Source organism: Podarcis gaigeae (assembly GCF_964106915.1).
Source record: "Podarcis gaigeae genome assembly, chromosome: 9".
NCBI classification, from domain to species: Eukaryota; Metazoa; Chordata; class Lepidosauria; order Squamata; family Lacertidae; genus Podarcis; species Podarcis gaigeae.
Genome location: NC_139685.1, coordinates 42801654 through 42818707, shown reverse-complemented (window position 1 = coordinate 42818707; position 17054 = coordinate 42801654). Strand labels below are relative to the sequence as shown.

General features: G+C 41.0%; 1 protein-coding gene across 3 annotated transcripts in view; it reads right to left on the bottom strand.

The window, feature by feature from the left end:
- The window catches only part of TTC29 (tetratricopeptide repeat domain 29), a 112989-nt gene that overhangs the window by 29051 nt on the left and 66884 nt on the right, over positions 1-17054 (bottom strand). For all 3 annotated transcript variants that reach the window (XM_083755830.1, XM_083755829.1, XM_083755831.1), the window contains exons 10-11: positions 16390-16513; positions 12856-13087 (exon numbers count right to left, since the gene is read on the bottom strand). In XM_083755830.1, coding sequence (XP_083611956.1) covers positions 12856-13087; positions 16390-16513 — 356 coding nt within the window. The remainder of the gene's footprint in view (positions 1-12855; positions 13088-16389; positions 16514-17054) is intronic.

Genomic DNA, 17054 nt, shown 5'->3' with positions numbered 1-17054 from the left:
CGGCAAGTTTGAAAGAAGGCAGCTTGTCTAAGGCCATTCGGTGAGTTCATCAGAGAGGCATTTGAAATATAGGAGAAAAGGATAACTTCTTTTAATGAAACCCACAACTCCCAGTCTTTGATTCTTTCCATACTCACCCTGGATTTTCATATCTGGTTATGACTCAGAAGTGCCATGTATATTTTCTATCAACTGACAGAAAATGAGTGTGTTTATGACAGCGCCACAAAGAGGATAGCTCAGTCAGTAGAGGATGAGACTCTTAATCTCAGGGTTGTTGAGCAAAAAATCCCTACATTGCAGGGTTTGGAGTAGATGACCCTTGCAGTCCCTTCCAACTCTACAATTCTTGGATATACAGAATATTTAACCATGTTTCAGTAGGATCAAGAGTCAGGGCTCAGTCTACTTAATAGAACAAAAACCACAGCAAGAATTTGTGCATCCCCAGTGCTTTAAAAAGCTTGTGCTAAAGGTTGGTACATTGGTAAGTACTTCATTTCACTTTTAAAGCAGCGGTTCTTGAGATAATGCTAAAGAGCACTTCAGCATTTGATAAACAAAAAAGGGCTGTCTGAAAAGCAGTAAATTTATTTAAAAGCGCATCATGTTATTTTAGACCAGGGGTTTGGAACCATGATGGCTCCACAAGTGGCCAAACTTCCATGTGTATGCAGTTTTGACTAATGCACATATTTTCCCAAGCCACTTCACTTTAATATAATGCATTTTAATGTTATTGTCACCAATATATTCATTTATATGCACACTTTGCCCTAATATATGCATTTTTGTAAACACTGTTTGACTGGAGAACTGCACCACAAAATTCAGAGACGTGCACACTACGAAATATGTTTGTGTTTCAGTTCTAGTATTGTTTTGGAAAGTGTGAAATAGGTAGGATCGGCTTTAAATGCAAACTGAATCAAATTTCTGTCCTATCCCTAGTCTGGTCCAAGACAAGAAGTGGCATGCAATAAAGCTTGATGAAAAGGAATAATAGAAGAACATGGGAAAGAAGACAGATACAGGCGGGTTATGAGATGCTTTCTATTTATAAACCTTCAATTTGTGGCTTTGGGAAAAAAGAGCTGTGTGAGAGAATGAAAATGCATAAGAGGTCGAAGCATAACACTTCCTTTGAAAAAGTTCCTTCCTTCTATACCGACGCATTCTGGAATTCAAAGGCAGGGGAAATCACAGCTTATGGCCAAAAGGGTTTCACAGTATCTTCACATTTACCACACGTGTTTTGGCACAGAGACTTTCTAAATTTGTCAACTGCAGAACTATTCCCATTGCTCTGGCTTCCAAAACCAAGTGCAGTGTGATCCTAAGCATGTTTTCTCAGAGGTTGTTGCTACTGAATTCAAGGCAGCTTTTGTATCTAATTACATGGGGTTGCAGTCCTAGTTGGATGCAAATCCTCTAATATCACTTGAACTTACTTTCTTGTAAGATTACCTACTTAGAGTCACTTCATCTGCATATATTGTAAGCGGTTCACAACAAAGCATGGCAAAAAAACAACAACAATTTCACACACACAATAAATCATTATCCATTAGAGCTCCACACAAAGAACAACTGAAGAAAATGTGTTATTAATTTGGTAGGAGTTACACTGAAGGGAAGATTAAGAAGCCATTGGCTTGGATCCTAACTTCCTGTGAATGGAACTTGGCTTATGGAACATTCCTGCTGGAGAGAAAGGAGAGGGAGGCAATCCCCCCTGCCCTGCAGCCCCCTTATGCCCTCTCAAAAACAGCTCCAGAGGATTTCAGTAGGGCTGTCGTTAACATGTGTGCCCCCGGGGTGCAAAGATCCGCCCAGCGCCCCCAAATTTAGTTTAGCCCCCAAACAATACGTAACATAATATTTTGATGTAAGAGTTAATTTTGCGTGCATGGCGCCGTTGAGTCTGACAAGCACCGCCGCTGGCGCGTCTTTGGTAAATGAGCGCACAAAGTTGAAAGTCCTTTAGTGAAACAGTAGGTATACATTTCGGTAACACCTAGGTATATATGCATTTTGTTTTCTAGCTTGATCAAAATTATTTATTATTTCACAACAGGTAAATGGTTAAGAGCTTAGGTGGCTTCAGTAGCGGGTGCCCCCCTGAATTCGGCACCTGGGTGCTCCACACCCCTTGCACCCCCAGGTAAAGATGACCCTGATGGGAGATAGCACTGGGACCTGTTGGAGGGCATGGGGAAAATCAGTGAAAATAGCTTCCTCCGCTTCTCCCAGTATTAGTTTCCACTGGATCAGAGCCTCCTCCATTATTGTGGGGAGGTAAAGAGAGTCCCATGGACTGCAAGAAGATCAAACCTATCCATTATTAAGGAAATCAGCCCTGAGTGCTCACTGAAGGACAGATCCTGAAGCAGAGGCTCCAATACTTTGGCCACCTCATGAGAAGAGAAGACTCCCTGGAAAAGACCCTGATGCTGGGAAAGATTGAGGGCAGAAGGAGAAGGGGATGACAGAGAACAAGATAGTTGGACAGTGTTCTCGAAGCTACCAGCATGAGTTTGACCAAGCTGAGGGAGGCAGTCGAAGACAGGAGTGCCTGGCGTGCTCTGGTCCATGAGGTCACAAAGAGTCGGACATGACTAAATGACTAAACAAACAAGGAGGAGAAGATGAATTTAGGATTACTTTCCCTCATATTCAGAGAAATGTGATACAAATAATTACTACCAATTATGATTTTTTTAAATGGGAGGAGCTGTAAGGACAACTAAGAATCCAACTCCATGTTATTATCACATCGGCCTGATTGTTTGAAGCTTTTGTCACATGTTGACTACATGGTAGTCATCATTGGGAAGAAAGTTCCCACATGATGGGTTTGTCATTTCATGAATGGTTTTTTAATAGATCCTCTGTTTCTACTCTGAATCACTTGCAAATAAAAGATCAAGCCGCCATTAAATAATGCTTGAAACTGCAGAAGGCTTGTTGATTATGTAAACTTATATCAATATATTTCTATCAAAAAGAGAAACGAGTAACAGAAAATAGAAATTGTCCCAGTCTTTAAATGCAAAGGTTAAAATATATTAATCACTGTCTTTTTTCATTTGCCCATTTCAGACATCTGTCAATAGGAAGATCTGATTTCTTTATCCAAGCTTCACAAATATAATATTAGTATCTTCAGAGAAAGATCTTGTCTGTGAGAGCTCCAATTTCATTGCCCCAACTCAATTACTGCATTCTTGAACTGAAATGTATTCATTTGTGGGCACTGAGGCAGCCAGTGGGAGGGTATTGATTGGAGTATAATGTCATGTGAAGCAGTAATGTCATGTGAAGAGTAAGATGAAAAAGTGTTTTCTGCTTAATGGGTTGGTATTAAGTAGGTGGGAACGGCTTCTAATTAGCCAACAATTGCTGTGTTTCCCAGTTTTCCTCCTTCCCCTCCTCCTGTCCATCACCAGCTGCCAATCTCCCTCTCCCTTTTTGTGTGTGTGGAGTTCATTGCTCACTGCAGTGAAAGCCTTTGTTTAAAAAAAGAGGGCTCCCAGGGTCTCAGCTGCTGGGGTACAGCTTGCTGCCTGCGATGAGTAGCAACTGTCAGTTTATTTTATCTCAGCCTTTTCATCATTCTGCTGAAACTGGTCGAGTGAAACCACCTGAGAGACCTGAGGATTCAGTACCTACAAGTCATTAGCCAGGACTGCTCAGCCTCTCCCCACACAGCAAGTCAACTGAATACAGCCTAAAATACAGTCCATTTTAACCCCATGTTTTCCTATGGACATGTGAGACTTCCACTTGTATCCTTCTGCCAAAGAGATAATTTCTTTAATGTCTCCCATAATAAAATTAGTATGTAAAGGTTTTTCTAACACTGCATGGTACCTCACAATAACAGGGCTCAATACCAGCTTCTGAGAGAGTTAAACATAATGCAGTGGACATAAGAGATTTACCCCAATCTCTTTCATCCGAAATGGTTTCTGGTGTCTAGATTATGTCCCAGAGCACACATTTCACCATCAATAATATCCCCATAATTCACTGTCCCATTTATCTAAATATTTTTCATTCTACATTCTGTGTTTTTTTGGGGGGGGGGCGGAGGGATTGAGGCACATGTAATTTAGAATGTAATTATAAATGGGATTTCCTGTGTATCAATATGCCTATTCAATTTCACAGTCACAGAGAGCAAAATCAAGCTTAATTTGTATCATATATGTGTTTTCTTCCTTCTTTTGTACATGTATCTTTTTATTTGTCATGATTATCATTACATCAAATTAGGTATGCATTTACAGCAAATGTGTACTGTGCAAGCAATAAATGCATAATTTCCCTTTCACAAACCTCTGTTTCTGACTGTTGTTAAGAATCACAAATAGAACAATTTTAAATTATCATCAGGAATAAACCTTTGCAGTAGAACATGAACATGAACAACCTGTTGATTTCAGTACTAGTATTAGTAACTCTATGGGGATTAGTTGCTTGGTGATTCCCATGTGCTGACAATATGACATTAATAGCTTCCCTGCCATCTCCTCTGTGGTTTAACATAACACTATAGGTAAATAAAAGTGTCTAGCTTGTTGCTTAGCATCATAGTACCTGCAATTTTAAATGAATGCTACACATTGTAAGTATGTATTTTATTATAATTGTCAATAAATTAGGGAACGGGGTGATTTTAAGACATCCCAGACATATTTTGGCCCAGGTGACTTTACTTTTGAAAATAATAATATCCAAGCAATTTACATTTGCTTAACAAGGCCTTTTGGGAGATCACACTTTAGATAACCAGCTCAGTTGTTTTGGTTCATCCAATATAATCTATATATAGTAAAAGAGGCATAAATAATATGTGTGTGTGTGTGTGTACATTGTGCATTCACTCCAACACAGTTATCATTAAATATTAAACATCACCCAGTATGCTCTGGGGCTGAAATACCAGGATGAAACCAGTACAAGGTTTGGATGTGGGCAGTAGCAGAATATTCATGATTTCATTACATTCTTGTAAGGTGATAGTCGGCTTCTGGGAAAGCACAGTTGAAAATGCTGCCTTACTCAGAGTTCAGTTTGACCCTGGCTGATCTGACATCATTAGTTGTTGGCTATGGTTTCTTGTTCTACTACCTTCTAACCTGGAACTTTCCCAGAGTAAAGAGCAACAGAAATGAAAGAGATAGGAAACTGGAAATGGTGGGTGTCAGTCACTTTCCTGTATGGGTCAACCAATTCAACATTATCAGCTCAGTGTTTTCAGTGTTTCTCAAGCCTAGGTCCCCAGTTGTTGTTGGACTACAACTCCCATCATGTCTAGTTGGCAGCACCAGTGGTCAGGGATGATGGGAGCTGCACTCTAACAACAGCTGGGAACCCAAGACTTAAAAACACTGGTGTAAAACTATAATAATAATAATAATAATAATAATAATTATTATTATTATTATTATTATTATTATTATTTATATCCCGCCCTCCCCAGCCGAAGCTGGGCTCAGGGCGGCTAACAACAGTCAAAATAGTTCAACATTCTAAAAACATTCATTATAAAATTAATTAAAATCAAATTAATGGCAACCATCAAGCAAAATTCTGTGTAGGTTGCCAGAGGAGGGGGTCAGGCTGTGCCCTGACCAAAGGCCTGGTGGAACAGCTCTGTCTTGCAGGCCCTGTGAAAAGATGACAGGTCCCGCAGAGCCCTAGTCTCTTGTGACAGAGCGTTCCACCAGATTGGAGCCGCGGCCGAGAAAGCCCTGGCTCTAGTTGAGGCCAGCCCAACCTCTCTGTGGCCTGGGATCTTTAGGATGTTTTTATTTGCAGACCGTAAATTTCTCTGTGGGGCATACCAGGAGAGGCGGTCCCGTAGGTACGAGGGACCTAGGCCGTATAGGGCTTTAAAGGTTAAAACCAGCACCTTGAACCTGATCCTGTACTCCACCGGGAGCCAGTGCAGCTTGTATAGTACTGGATGAATATGATCTCACAGCGAAGACCCCATAAGGAGTCTCGCCGCGGCATTTTGCACCCGCTGGAGTTTCTGGGTCAGTCTCAAGGGCAGCCCCACGTAGAGCGAGTTACAATAATCCAGTCTGGAGGTGACCATCGCGTGGATCACAGTGGCTAGGTCAGGGCGAGAGAGATAAGGAGCCAACTGCTTAGCTTGAAGATGAAAAAATGCCGCCTTTGTTATAGCTGTAATCTGCGCCTCCATAGAGAGGGAGGTATCAAAGATTACACCCAAACTCTTAACGGACGATGCTGGCACTAATTGCACCCCCGCAAGAGATGGGAGTTGCTCCCTCAATCCCATATCGCTCCGTCCCAGCCAGAGGACCTCTGTCTTCGAAGGATTTAACTTCAACCGGCTCCCACGTAACCATCCAGCCACAGCTTCCAGACATCTGGTCAGTGTATCTGGGGCCGAGTCAGGATGGCCGTCCATTAACAGATAGAGCTGGGTGTCATCGGCATACTGATGGCAACCCAGCCCAAAACTCCGGACAAGCTGGGCGAGGGGGCGCATAAAGATGTTAAAAAGCATCGTGGAGAGAATCGCACCCTGAGGCACTCCACACACCAAGGAGTGGCACCATGACAATTCCCCCCTAAGCGCCACCCTCTGTCCCCGACTGGACCAATATAGAGCCTACACACAAGACCAGTACACAGTGGGCTCATGAGTGCATTTGTACAGTTGTAGATTGGTTCTCAAATGCCTTCGTATTCGTACATTTTGGCTCCCGAACACTGCAAACCCAGAAGTAAGTGTTCCGGTTTGTGAATGTTTTTCGGAAGCCTAACGTCCGACACAGCTTCCGCTTGACCGCAGGAAGCTCCTGCAGCCAATCAGAAGCCGGTTTTGGGAGTCAAACAGACTTCTGGGATGGATTAAGTTCAAGAACCAAGGTACCACTGCACCATGGTTTGGTGCCATCATATATTCATTGTTGTATACAACATTTGAAATAATGACTACAGACTCAATGACTATAGACCTGATCAGTGTGGCTGTTAATTCTTCTTTCAGGAAATGACTTTACTCAACTCTACATGTGGCAACTCTAAGCAAGTGTTACATCCAAGATATGGAAATATAGTGAACCCAAAAGATGAACAAAGGGTCTCACTGCTGTGGACAGAATCCCACTAGTGTTCCATGCACAACTAGAACTGCTTCAAAACTCGCCTATTTTTCTTATGAATGTTGTCAGATCTTACAATGATGCCTTCACTACTTTCAGCACAACCATTATGTCTACAAGGCATAATTTTGGGGGTATATTTCAAGCTTTGTAATGTTATTTTTAGGATGTCATGGATACATTGGTTGCCAAAATACAGTTTAGTCTTCGGAGCAATAGGACATGTGAGCCAAGGGTGTCCTTCAGAGACATCTGTAACAGGCACTCACTCCCATTTTTCTTTCTTAGCAGAAGAAGCTAGGTGCTCTGTGTTTACTTACACATGTGTAGCATTGTCATTGCAATATTTTAATATCTTAGTCTGAACTTGTGCAATTCAAACTTATTAAAGGGGAAATTGCCAACTCTTCTGGCAATTGTGTAGCATTATGCAGCACAGTCAGTCAACATGGGTTCAACTAAATCTCACTAATAATGATGCTGCTGCTGCTGCTGATGATGTATGGAAGTGAGAGCTGGACCATAAAGAAGGCTGATTGCCAAAGAATGGATGCTTTTGAATTATGGTGCTGGAGGAGACTCTTGAGAGTCCCATGGACTGCAAGAAGATCAAACCTATTCATTCTTAAGGAAATCAGCCCTGAGTGCTCACTGGAAGGACAGATTATGAAGCTGAGGCTCCAATACTTTGGCCACCTCATGAGAAGAGAAGACTCCCTGGAAAAGACCCTGATATTGTGAAAGATGGATGGCACAAGGAGAACGGGATGATAGAGGACGAGATGGTTGGACAGTGTTCTCGAAGCTGCCAACATGAGTTTGACCAAACTGCGGGAGGCAGTGGAAGACAGGAGTGCCTGGCGTGCTCTGGTCCATGGGGTCACGAAAAGTCGGACACGACTAAATGACTAAACAACAAGAATAATAATACCCCATGCCTCTTTCCCTGACTTGGGCTGGCAGCAGCTGTGGCATGCAGATCAGCCCAAGTCCAAGTTGCCTGAATTAACCGCCCCCAAGCCCAGACATTTCCTTTAAAATGTAAAAATCTGCCTGGATGGACATGTTGCCCCCGCCCCCCCGCTAAGGACATGCCCAGGTTTCCCCAGACGTATGGAAACCTTACTTCAAGCATCTGCTTTCATTTAAACAGCCTTTTCATTTCAGCTAGCCATCTTGGTATGATTGGGTAGAAGGTGGTTAATGTGATGCTGAATTTTGGTATCGTAGATAGTTCTAACTGTGAAGAATCTTACTACTGTGGCCTTAGTTCAACTAAAAGTTGTGCTGTATTTTGGAACTTTCATGAAATAAAAGCTTTCAAGTCCATCTGTCCCACCTCAAAACCCCCCCAAAAACCAACTAGCAGCAAATCAGTAATCAGAGAGAAGTTTTTTAAAAATACTTCTAATCTTCTAATTTCCTCTTTTTATGTGCTGTGCCTATAAGTTCAGAGGGCATCAAACTGTTCAAGAAATATACTAATGATCTACCATGTAAAGACAAAGTTATAAATGAAGTATAAAAAAGATGAAAGAAACTTTAAAAAATGTATGCTGAACTAAAGAGACAAAGTATTTAATTGAAAAGTATAAAGTAAGTATAGGTGATGTTTTAATGCTCATATGGAAAATAGCAAAGGGGCAATAAACTGCAATTAAGACAAAAATGAGAGTAAATCTTAGCACTTTTTTGTATAATGGAATAATAAAAATGCCAGATATGCTGGGAACACTTAACTATACAACTGGTTATTAATTAAACAGAAGATGAAATAACAGAGTGCAAGAAATGAGTTTGAATTAAAATCATTCTTTATCCCCGTAACACTGCTGGAATACCAGGAATTTCTCCCTCACACCAGCAACTGCAAATCCCCTTCCTTTTCTGAATAAGTACAATGCATTTTGGTCTAAAGCAGAAATTTCTTATTTATTTTCTTGCTATTGGCATCCAAACTGATCTACTGGTATTTTCCTAACACTCCTTCTTTTTGTTTTGTAGGACTGAACAGTTAATATGTCACCTCAGCAGCCCACATACTTCAGATTCTTTCTTCTTGGCTTTACTTTTAGTTGGCTGGCCTTTGCCTCAGTTTCTAAAGCCTCCATGGCTAGCACCTGAAGCCTCAGTTTCTCTTCCTATGGGCTCAGACGCCTAGTGAGCTGTCTCTGTTAAAGCAGCTACAAAGCTCATAGTGTTGTTTCTGCAATGTGAAGCTTAGGACTCTCTTGGATTCCCATTTAAATGGAAATGTTCCTGAGGGTTCACAGAGAACAGCTTTCAGTTTAGTTTCAAGCAATGAAACTACCTGCAAACAAGGTGCCCTTTTAGAAGGCATCACACCTCATCAGCTCCATCTACCAGCTCCATCTGGTGCGCAGGCTGAGACCCTACCTGCCCGTGGACTGTCTTGCCAGAGTGGTGCATGCTCTGGTTATCTCCCGCTTGGACTACTGCAATGTGCTCTACGTGGAGCTACCTTTGAAGGTGACCTGGAAACTGCAGCTAATCCAGAATGCGGCAGCTAGACTGGTGACTGGGGGCAGCCGCCGAGACCACATAACACTGGTCCTGAAAGACCTATATTGGCTCCCAGTACGTTTCCGGACACAATTCAAAGTGTTGGTGCTGACCTTTAAAGCTCTAAACAGCCTCAGCCCAGTATACCTGCAGGAGCATCTCCACCCCCATCGCTCAACCCGGACACTGAGGTCCAGTGCCAAAGGCCTTCTGGCAGTTCCCTCACTGCAAGTAGCGAATTTATAGGGAACCAGGCAGTGGGCCTTCTCAGTAGTGAGGCCCGCCCTGTGGAACACCCTCCCATCAGATGTCAAAGAAATAAACAACTATCTGACTTTCAGAAGACATCTGAAGGCAGCCCTGTTTAGGGAAGTTTTTAATGTTTGATCTTTTATTGTGTTTTAATATCCTGTTGGAAGTTGCCCAGAGTGGCTGGGGAAATCCAGCCAGATGGGTGGGGTATAAATAACAATATTATTATTATTATTATTATTATTATTATTATTATTATTATTATTATCATTAATAATGGGATTTCTAATTGAAGTGATACTATGTGTTAGAGACAGATACCAACCACAAGATAAAATTTGGACTCTGATTTGGTGCTTCAGGAAATAACTGACTCAGAAAAGTGATTCACAGGCTATCCAGTTTGGTTTCTGAAGTCAAATCCTGGTCAGAAAATAAGAGCAATTAAAACATAGGGGGAAATCATTAAAAAATAATTAAGCATTGATAGAATTAAAATTTTACATGTACACATATATTTTGTTACACGCTACCCCAATTTCCATGTGGTGCAAAATTCCAGGAGTTCCAGGCACATAACCAGCTTCATGTCTCCTCAGAATGAGAGACAGAAAACTATGGCGCCTTTATGATATATGGTTTATTTACACACATATACAACTTGGGCCTATGGTGGAGGGACTCACAGCAGGAAGGTCTTGCTTCTCCCAAAGCAGCAGCCTTGGATTCCAGCATAAATCAATCATGGTTCTATTTCCCAATCTGCAGCCTTGCTTCTACCTTCTAGCTCACATAACTCTCTCAACTCTCCTCTTTGTCTTTCTAAGGGGAGTTGAGGAAGGAGGGCCCACTCATTTGTTATCTGGCACAGAGCCACTTCCTTTGTTATCTTAATGGCCCAAATTTAGAGGGCCATTACCTCAACAAAAATATTCTATTAAAAATTATAGACAAATAGATCCAGGGTTTTTGTGCTGAGCACTTAAAAAAAATTTTTTTTGCAAAAAAAAGCACCTGCCTAACTTTATTATTTTTTGGAAGAATTTGCTGAGATGATTTCCCCTAAAATTTTGGATAGTTAGTTGCCGTATTTCTCTGCAATGGCCATCCTTACAATTTTGGGTAGTTAAAATGGATTTAGTTGATCCTCCCTATTGTTTTATGGACTATTTGCATGAAAATAACATACATTGCAAAGGTGCCGCTAGGTAAGAAGCATGCTAAATTATAGGCAAATAAGTTCACATTTTTTGTGTGTGCTAGGCATCTTTAAATACGACTTTTTAATTTAGGGGGAGAATGAAAAAGGATTTGCTTTCTTCCCTGTGGTTCTGTGGGCAATGGTTTTGTTATAAAAACAACATGCATCTCAGAGGAGTCCCTGGGAAAGTAACCTGCAAAATTTCAGAAGAATGGTGCCAAGGCTTGTGTTTTGCTCACTTTCTGTGACTTTAGGTGTGAGTTAAGTGCAAAACTAATTTGAGAGGAGTTGATGTGGGAACAGGTGGCAATGTGGCTGAAGGAGCTGAATATTCAGCATTTTCTGAGGAAGCACCACTAGCAGAACTAGAAAAGAGCACAGAACACTAAAGTCCGTCACTAAAGGGCTCTCCCTCCTACTTTCCCTTACCCTGGTGTTTCCTTTATAGGGCAGGGGAGAAATGTTTGTTTTGGCAGACACATTCTCTACAGCCGTTTAAAACAGTCAGATCTCTGCAGCACCCCAAATCAGTCCAGTACAGCTTAGACAAACACAGCAACCTGCTGTGGTTCACGATTCCTCCAAATCTGATTCCTGCTTCTGCTATGTGTCTGCCTTTGAGTGGAAAATGAAGCAGTGATGAACCTTGGGGCCTCACATGTCAGTGGTGCTCTGTGCGACGCCCAAATTCAGTGCTCCTACAGCTCTTGTGCCCTATGCTCAGTGCTGGCCTTTGCCCCAGTTGCGCTCCCCTAAATCTGCCTCTGAATGAACTGTTTAGATGCAGCATGTGAATACCTAAATACTTCTATATATTATCCTAAAAGGACCCATTGGCCGCTACAGAGTCATCTATAATGATAGGGCCTTGCAGATTCCAGCCGACAAAGTAAAATAAGAGGGCAGAGCCCTTTTTCATCCTTATAATATGCCATGGAAACGACTGTGGTGATGGCTACTATTTGCACTCCCACACATATGCATACAAAGAGTTTTAGAGTTCTTTACCACTGCACATTTTCCACTGTATATTTCCAGCACTTACATAAAAGCCATTTCATAGCCCTGCTTCCATATCAAAGAGATAAATATCTAAGGGTTCTATCCAACCTTCTGCAAGCTGCAGTGGGAGTTGTGAATTGCTTCAAACTAGGCAGAGGAATTTGTGTGTCAGATTGCAGGCGATTTCATGCTCCCACCCGCCACCTGCACAATCTGCAATGATTGCTAGGCCCTTACTACCCTCTGGAAAGGCTTTTTGGGGCAGAGGGAGATGCAGGCGGAGGAGGGAAAGGAAGAGAGACATTGCACAGGCTTGTCTTCTGCTCCCTGCACTGCTGGTTGCAACTGCTACAGTTTAACTGAGATTCACATGAGAAATAATACACCGCTGTTACATTCCTGTGAGAATGTGGCCTGGTTAATGTATCAAGAAAAGAAATTATTTTACTAATGTTTTCTAAGCTTGAAATTGTGATAACATCAAAAGCAAAGTCAGTGAGCTTCTAGCAAAGATATCCATTGGACTTGATTGTCTGTGTTTGTATATAGACCTACCTATTTAATAATTTTTTTGAAAAATTTCATGCAAACGCAAGTCTTACCTCCACCCAGGACAAAGTTAGTCCAATAGGATTAAACTCAGCAAGTAATTTAATAAAACTATACAAGAAAAATGACTTAACCATAAGGACAATGCAGCACTAATGCGTTTCATAACTACTGTCTTACCAACTGGAAAAGGGTCAGTGAACATGTCACTTCGGTTCTCCTTCCAGGCCACCAGGTACTTGATGTTGGCGTAATCTGCAGCTTCTGTGTGACTGTTATATTTCAGCATCATGTTATGAGCTTTCCCAATGCCACAATATACCTTTGTCTCGTTCACTAGAGCCCAGTCCGAAAGAGAATTTGCTGTAGCAAATGCCTGATCAAAATACTCGCAGGCCTTGGAGTAGTTACCCTAATAAAAGAAGAGACAGGTACGTTCCAGTTTTCAAATACTCCAGCATTTCTTATTTTCTCCACTTGCAGCCTTTAAGAGGTTGCAGTTTGTTGCATACTGAACCAACAAAGTGGCAAATTGTCATAGATACCCTTGGATTTACAGCTTTACATTATTGACTCCATTTTGTACCATTTAAAATGGAAAGAACATTAAATAGCAGACCAATATTGGAAGTACTGTAACTAAAAGGATAATTATCCTCCTGTGATGACCTTCCTCGTCTGATGAAAAACGGGGAGGGAAAATGCTATTGACTCTACGCTTTACCTTTTGCCAAAGCAGGAGTCCTATTCTCTCAATACAAGCAAGGAACATGGAGGAGGCACTTAAATTTATGGTTTGGATCATCTCAGAGAATTGCTAGAACCCTGAATTACTGCCACTGTCACTTTCCCCATAATCCTACTCTCTATAGTAAAATGTTCCACTACGACCTTTAAGATCAGCTGGGAAGGCTCCCTTAAACATACTCAATATATAGCAAATATGTACTAAGTCAGGACTGCAAGGTTACGCAGAGATGGGTGTTCCCTAGTGGTCTGGACTCTTTTTTTTCCCCTTGAGACTTGTCTACACCTAGGTCTGTACAGTGTATATCTTCTGGAAGCAGTGAATGATAGTCAAACCTTTTTGTGGCCAGGAATAGGAGTAGAATAATTAGAATATGGTTACTAGCTCCAACTCATTGACATGCAATAGATTATAACCCAAAACAAACAAACAAATAAAATGCCCACAAATAAAAGTGTGCCATAAAGGTATACTTGAAATCTAGAAAGACAATAATAATGAAGCACTTCTCTTCTTCTGTACTACAGGCAGAATGGGCATGCTAAATGGATAAGCACTTCCATGTTAGGTGAAAAATAGTATAAACATTAAATAAGATACTCAGTCCTTATTCAACCCTGAAATTCGACCCCACGTTTTGTTTAGAAAATAGCCTGAAGATGTACGATACAGTATATATGCAGTTAGGTGTTGCTGAATTCACTTTATCAAGCATTTATCAGGGGTGTCGTGATGACAGTGCTAGACAAGGACTGGCGAGATCATGATTCACATCACTACACAGCTAAAAAGGTTACTAGGTGACCTTAGGCCACTCATACACTCTCTGCTTAGCTTACCTCACAGGGTGTGGGGTGAAATAAATATGTCTACTGCCCTGAGTTCCTTGGAGGAAGATTGAAACCAAAAGGAAGAGTGGAACAAATAAAACTATTTTTGTGATAGCCTTCTACTTTTAATCTAAGTTTATAAAAAGTAATATTAACATTAACATGTCTATGCCACCCTTCAACCAAATAGTTCTCAAATACAGTTAATGTAGACCAAAATATACACAACAAAAGCTACTCCCAATAATTGGGTAATTCTCTAAAATGATGTGGGGTGTGCAGCTGAGGGCTGCAGCAAGAGGGACAACTGGCAAAAATTAGGGAGGATCCTATGCACCCAGTCATTAATGTGTAACACATATTACTTTCTGCATATACTGAAACATTAAAACACATGTGTGGAACTAATTCATAGTTATTACTAAATAGATATTCCAGTGACTATGGACTGTCTAGGCTTTTCCATGTTACTTGTTCATGTGAGATTCACATGCATAATGAAAAAAGTTGGCTGATAGTAATTAATGTTCTAACTCTCCTGGTTTTTTTTTAAATTGTGCATGTCCAATTGGGCAGTTGGGCAGGGCTTTTTTTCAGCCAGAACTCACTGGAACACCTCTTTGGTGTGTTCCAGTACCTCTTTGTAGTGTACCGGCAGCTGTATAGCAGCACGGCGCCCAGAGCTGTGTGTCAGAGCCTTCAGGCTTCATGCTGCTCATGGCTTTATGCCTGTAGCGTGTCAGAGTTGATGTAAAGCAGCTGCAGTAATGGAACGGCAGTGGCAGTTCCCCCCAAAAAACTGGTTCCCCCCTACTCCCCTAAGAATGCTCTACATATTTGGCTCCCCCTAAAAAAAAAAAAGCTCAACAACTATGGGTTGTCCATCAAAAAAGTGGGAGTTCTTGCACCTCTTTTTATAGAAAAAAGCACTGATGTTGGGGCAGTTCTTCATATCCTAAAAAATCTGAAATCTCAGTGAAGAAATTGAGTCAAATCAAACTTGAATGAAAAGCAGAGCTATTCTCTGAAAAACTCTTTTGAACAGGTATTAAAAGATAACTTAAAGTGGTATTTCAGCTCCTGATTCAGAAAAAGGGCTTGATTAAACAAACCAATGAACAGAAAACCTGACATTGTGTAGACTTTGGGACCAATCAAAGTGAATGATGAGCACCTAAGATTCACATCTGACACCACCCAGGATTCCGTATTTTACCCTCTTCAAAATCTGGGAAGCAGTAAGCAGCACCGATGCCTGTCATTTTAAGGCTGCAGTTTACTGTAATAGCCTAGTGCAGAAATCAGCTTTCCTGCTCACTGAAGAATGGAATCACATTGGGGGAGTTTCAGTCACAGCTGAAGCTGCATCAGAATAGAACAATAAGATTAAATGTTTGACTTGCTAGCTACGGTTCAGATGTCCAACCAGTTCCTGAAAGATATGCACTGTTACCATACAACCAGGATAATGCCGTCTTTTGTTGGTATGCAGGCCAGTACCTCTGTACCATTCAATAAATTGCTAGACTGAAAAATTTTGGATCTTAACTACCTAAGTCAACCACAGCTCTTCCAAATGTGTACTGTGTATTTGCAGCTATGTTAGACTGTGCATCAAGTCATCATCTGAAAGTTAAAAACACTAAAATCACTGGGAAGAATTCAACATCATGCTAAGGCGATCATTTCACCAGGGCAAACATTTTGGCTTACCAGATGGAATGACCCCCCCAACCCCACCCTGAGATTTGTTGTGCAAGTAGAAATCCTTTTGCAGGGCTTCTCATTAGTTGAATCCCACCCATTTCATTTTAGGGCTATCTAAAGCAAGTACTCCCAAGATTTGCTACTGTTGGGATATGGCACAAAAATAGCTAGGGAACATTATTTTCAGCAACGTTTCATTCTTTCATGCATGCATCAAAGTATTTATGACCCACGCTTTCATACAAGCACATAAGACATTCCAAGTTATATTGAAGTCATCAAAAGCATCCATAACAAACATCAATAAAAATAAACAAACAAACCATGTCACAACTGCACATATATATTTATATTTAAGAATCAGATCATATGAATCCACTGACGATGTTATCCTTAATCTATGATAGAACTTCTCAAACTAATACTTACTTTTTGGTTGTAAATATTTCCAAGGAATGTACATGCATCCACTAGACTTGGGGCAAGATTAACTTTGTTGGTAATAACCATAAACTTTTCCATGTACTTAATAGCTTCCTCCACTTCTCCCAGACTAAGAAACAAAACAGCAAATAAACATTTAATGAGCAAATTCATCAAAGGAGCAAATTCATCATACCGTGACTGACTATAGTTGAAGCTCTGTTCAGCAATCAGTGCATTGAAATTTGTAAGGCAAAATTTTGTAGCTTGAAATTATTAGTGTTGTTTGCGGAAGAACTGTAGGCCGCAGCAGTTACATCACAGTTTGAAGGCTGGAGCTCATAAACACCATGGCCTCCTTCAAGATGTAATTGCTGCTCTTTATCTGGGTAAGCCAAGGGTTGCTGGAGTCATACTACCTACCACATCTGCAGTAGATTGCAGGTGTTACCTCTAATTCCCAATTCAATATACACAACCTGAGGTCATTGCCAAATCTAAGCTGAATATTGGCAAATGTACATTGATAAGGCATTTGCACATTTTTTAATAAAGCAAGCTATATTAACAACAAAGCACCTCCACACTGCCATTACAACACACAGCCAGATGCTACAGTTTGTTTGTGGGTGAAACATCACACAGTTCCTCTTTCTGAGTCTGTGTCATAG